The sequence below is a fragment of the Tupaia chinensis genome, unplaced genomic scaffold (genome assembly GCF_000334495.1).
Source record: "Tupaia chinensis unplaced genomic scaffold, TupChi_1.0 Scaffold000287_1, whole genome shotgun sequence".
NCBI classification, from domain to species: Eukaryota; Metazoa; Chordata; class Mammalia; order Scandentia; family Tupaiidae; genus Tupaia; species Tupaia belangeri.
Window position 1 is genome coordinate 22,497 of NW_006159771.1, and position 4,035 is coordinate 26,531.

At 66.7% G+C, this 4,035-nt stretch overlaps 1 protein-coding gene across 1 annotated transcript in view; it reads right to left on the reverse strand.

The window, feature by feature from the left end:
* Positions 1-25: 25 nt before the first annotated feature.
* ZDHHC8 (zDHHC palmitoyltransferase 8) overlaps positions 26-4,035 on the reverse strand; it is a gene marked incomplete in the record, with an annotated part of 43,250 nt that continues 39,240 nt past the window's right edge. Inside the window, 6 exon segments of the mRNA XM_027772604.1 lie at positions 26-319; positions 1,560-1,684; positions 1,687-2,123; positions 2,126-2,429; positions 3,803-3,912; positions 3,996-4,035. Coding sequence (XP_027628405.1) covers positions 148-319; positions 1,560-1,684; positions 1,687-2,123; positions 2,126-2,429; positions 3,803-3,912; positions 3,996-4,035 — 1,188 coding nt within the window.

The following is a 4,035-nucleotide window of genomic DNA, read 5'->3' on the forward strand; positions in this document are numbered from 1 at the left end:
GCCTTGCGGGGGCGTGTCCCCCCCGGCGGCTGCGTCCACACCAGGCCTGGGCAGCCCCCTCTCCCCGGGGCAGAGGAGCCAGTGGGGAAGGGGCTGCGGCGGGGTCCGGGTCCGCGTGCACCATGGCGGATGGACGGCGCTTGGTCCTCACACCGAGATCTCGTACGTGGTCCCCCCCACGCCGGAAACCTTCTTAACCAGCGTGTGCCTGGCGGGGCTGGCAGAGGGCCCTGGGGGGCCGGCAGCAGGCCCCAGCCGGGCCAGGCCTGGGGACTGCCCGTTAAGCTTACTTGGGGGGGTCTTCAGCTGAGGGTGGTCCCTGCATCAAAACAAGCACACACACGCACGCACACGGTCAGCACAGGACCACGAGGAGACGGAGGACGGTGGAGGCGGCAGGACAGGTGACGCAGACACGGACGGGAACTCCAAGCTGGCACGGCCTGAGACGCGGAACCCCTGGCATCCCATCCTCTGAACTGGCCGTCCCCACCGGGGGACACACAGACAGACGTGGTCGGAACTGCCGTCGCCTGCCTGCTGTGCTGAGCTGGGGACCCCGCGATGGCCCTGTCTGGACCCTCCTGGCTCCCTCTCGGGAAAGAGGGCCTGCCCTCCCATCCTGCTTGGCTGTTTCTAACCTCGCTCTTGGACGCCGCAGAGGATGGAGCCCCTTCGTGTCCCGTTCGCCACCTTCTGGACCTCTCGCTCTGCACTCCTCACACCCACCACAGCAAACTCAGCCCAGGGCCCACGGAAACCACACGGATTCCCGGCAGCAGGGGTCCGTGCCTGGGGCCAGATCCCTGCGGCTGCACCCCAGGCCCTCCATGGCCAGGTGGCCTGACCCGAGGTCTCCCCAGGGCCTTGACAGCAGGGTACCAGCTCAAGGCTGCAGGCCCGAAGGGCAGTGCCTGGTGATGTGGCATGCAACGCCCGGGGACGCAGTGGCCCTGGCTGTGCTGTGCTCTACTCTCCTGCGTGGCCCTTCCTGCCCTCCTCCCGGACCCCCTGGGGGCATGGAGCCAACCCACCTCTCTGAGCCTCAGTTTCCCCATCTAGGAGCAGAGAAGGCCTCTCTTCAGGGGACTTTAAGCCCCACCGGGCCAGGCTCCAGCACCTAGGGCAGCTTGTCTACCGTCTGGGGACACCGAGCCCTGACCTCCAGAGACACAGTGAAGCTGGCCCGGAGACCGCCCTGAGCAGACCGAGAAAGTCTGGGCCTACGGCTGGAAGGAGCCCGCGCTGCCATGCGGCACCAGCTCTGCAGGAAAAGGCCCTAGGCCCTTCCATATGCCGGGTCTGTGCATCTCTGAGAGCAGGGAGACTGAGACGTCGGGCTTGGAAAGTAACCCTCCTGCCTCCATCTCTAAGTTCCTAGGGTGTCCACGGGGCTGACTGGGGGCCTTCAAGGCATGGCAGCCCACCCCGGCCCAGCCCTGGGTGTTTATAATTTCCTTTCTGATTGTTGGGCACCCTTAGATGTCACTTCTTGGATGTCATACTGAAACAATGATCTGTTTGTTGTGGACGTCTAAGAAGCTCCCCCGGGCACCCACCTCTGCACAGCCAGCGAGGGCGGAGGCTCCGGGAGGTCCGTGTGGATGAAGGCGACGGCTTTGGGGCCCGAGTAGGAGGGCGAGTGGGGAGTGCCGGGTGGGGAGGGCAGGCCCTGGCGGGCTGGTGGGCCGGGTGGGAGCCGCTGCCTGGCCGGGGCCCTGGGGCGTTGTTGTTGGCCTGGTCGGCCTGCAGGGAGGAGGAGGACGTCCGCGGCGCCCGGCTCACGGCGCTGGACAGGGAGGACAGCGACGTCTGCAGGGCGGGGTTGCGGGCACCGCCAAAGCCGGGCCCGGCCACCAGGTCATCCCTGGAGCCGTGGCGCAGCGTGGGGCCGCGGGGGCCCTCGGACAGCACGCTGGCCTGCTGCAGGCTGTAGGAGCTGGGCGCATCATAGACGCCCGAGTCGCCGAAGAGCGAGTCGGCCTGGGACCGCAGGAGCCGCTCCCGCTCCTCCCTGTCCTTGCGCTCCTGGATGGAGGCCATGATGGTCCGGGACAGGTTGTCGTAGCGCACGGGCGAGGGCTCCCGCGGCCGGGGTCCCAGCACGGGGCTGAAGCTGCGGGCAAGCTGCCGTTGCGGTTGGGCAGTGCGTGGGGGGCGAAGATGCCACGGTGGGGAGTAGGGGGCCCTCCCTCGGAGCGCAGGGGCTGCAGGGCCACGTGGTCCCCGCCCCGACGGCTGGCGGCCTTGAGACTGAGGGAGCGCAAAGCACCCGAGAAGGCATCGGTGGCGCTGAGCGGTGGGGACGGCGGGTAGGCAGCGTGCAGGCCACCGGCCCCGTAGTCAGGGAGGTCCAAGCTGGGCTCGGACACGAAGTCCAGGCTGTGGATGCTGTCGTCCCCCAGGGTCAGGGAGTCAGGGCCTGGGACCTGGGGAGAGAGGGTCCTCTCAGTGCTGCCCACCACCGCCTTGTGGAGGCCACCATCTGTGTCCACCATGGGAGGAAGTGGGTACGGAGCAGGGCACAGCAGCTCGGACAGCGGGGGCCTGCAAGAGGAGGTCACGTGGAACCTGCCACTGGCGGGGCTCCCCCGGTGGACCCTGCCACTGGCGGTGCTCCCCAGGAGGGGAGGGGCTGGGCCTCAAGGAGACGCACCCAAAGCTGTCCAGGAGCACCCCAAGAATGAGGGTGGGGTTCAGCTGCATGAGGACAGAGTTGGCTGCTACCTACGCCCGGAGCCGCCCAAGCCCAAGGGGCCCACCTGCTCAGGGCAGCCACGGGAGGGGTGGACTCATGCGGCCTCTGTGGTTGAGGCTCGTGGGCTTGGGCTGGGGAGAGCACCCTCAGGGACTCATAGCCTGACAGGAGGAGGAGCAAACGTGACCTCAATCAATGCACTTGACAAGCAAAGCCCCACGGGGTCATGACAGTCCCGGAGAGCAGTGATGGGGCGGGGTGTCCAGAGCCTCCGCTTTCCAACAGAGCCGGCCCTCCCGCCGGAAGGGCCATGGATGCTGGCAAGGCTCGGACCCTGCCGGGAACCCCAGGCTCACCACGTGGTCTAGCAGCCCGAGACAGGCTGGAGCAGGCGCTGGACCCCGAGGGAGAGGTCCCAGGGAGGGGCAGGTCTAGAGGGAGTGCACAGCCCCAGGCCTGCCTCTTGGCGTCGCCCTGAAGGACAGATACCAGCCAGGGACGGCTGCTCAGAGTTCCAGATCATTCCTCAGGCTGTCCCAGTAACTCGGGCGACTTATGCAACTCAGGAAGAATTGCTTCTCAATCCGGCCCCGAATTCTTCTGAGGCCTTCCCGTGGGCCTTCCAGAGTGACTAATGGTGGAATTCCAGGCATCCTGGGAGCAGCCGCCCACCAGCCTCTGAGCAACACTGGCCAAGGGACAGGGACGCCAGACCAAGACCGCCTGTGACAGCCCCACCCAGGACACCCCGCCCTGCGCTTTTCTTTTTTCAAGAGAGATTTTGGTTATAAGGTATGTGCGCGCACCAGAGAGAGAGAAAGCGAGACATCTCTCCCCCAGGGGGGACGGCCGCATCGCAATCCCTTCTCCATTCTCTCCTCGAGACCTTAGGCGTGCGGGTACAAACGCGCAGGGTGCCCAGGTCCAGGACTAGAACCATCTGCGGGTCCCACCCTGATGCTCTTCAGCGGCCGACCTCGCGGTGCCTGCAGGGCGTCCTGCTCCAGCACACAGGTCCCTCTGTGACCCAGGCGGGGCTGTCTGGGGTGTCCAGGGGGCCCTTCCAAAGGGTGGGATGGAGTTTCAAAGGGGAGGCCTCCATACCTGCTCACCAGGCCCACAGAAGGGTGCCTTGGGAGCCGTGGGGAAGGCTGGTCTGAACTTGTACATGGCAGGCGTCGGGGGGCTGGTCCTCTGCACAGACAGGGCGCTCTCTGCAGAGATAAACCGCTATCAGACTGGGGTGGCGCAGGGTCCAGCTACGCCCCACCCCACCCCGGGGTTGCCCCCACTTCACCAGCACTGCCAGGTCGGGGGGTCTGCAGGTCGCTGCTGAA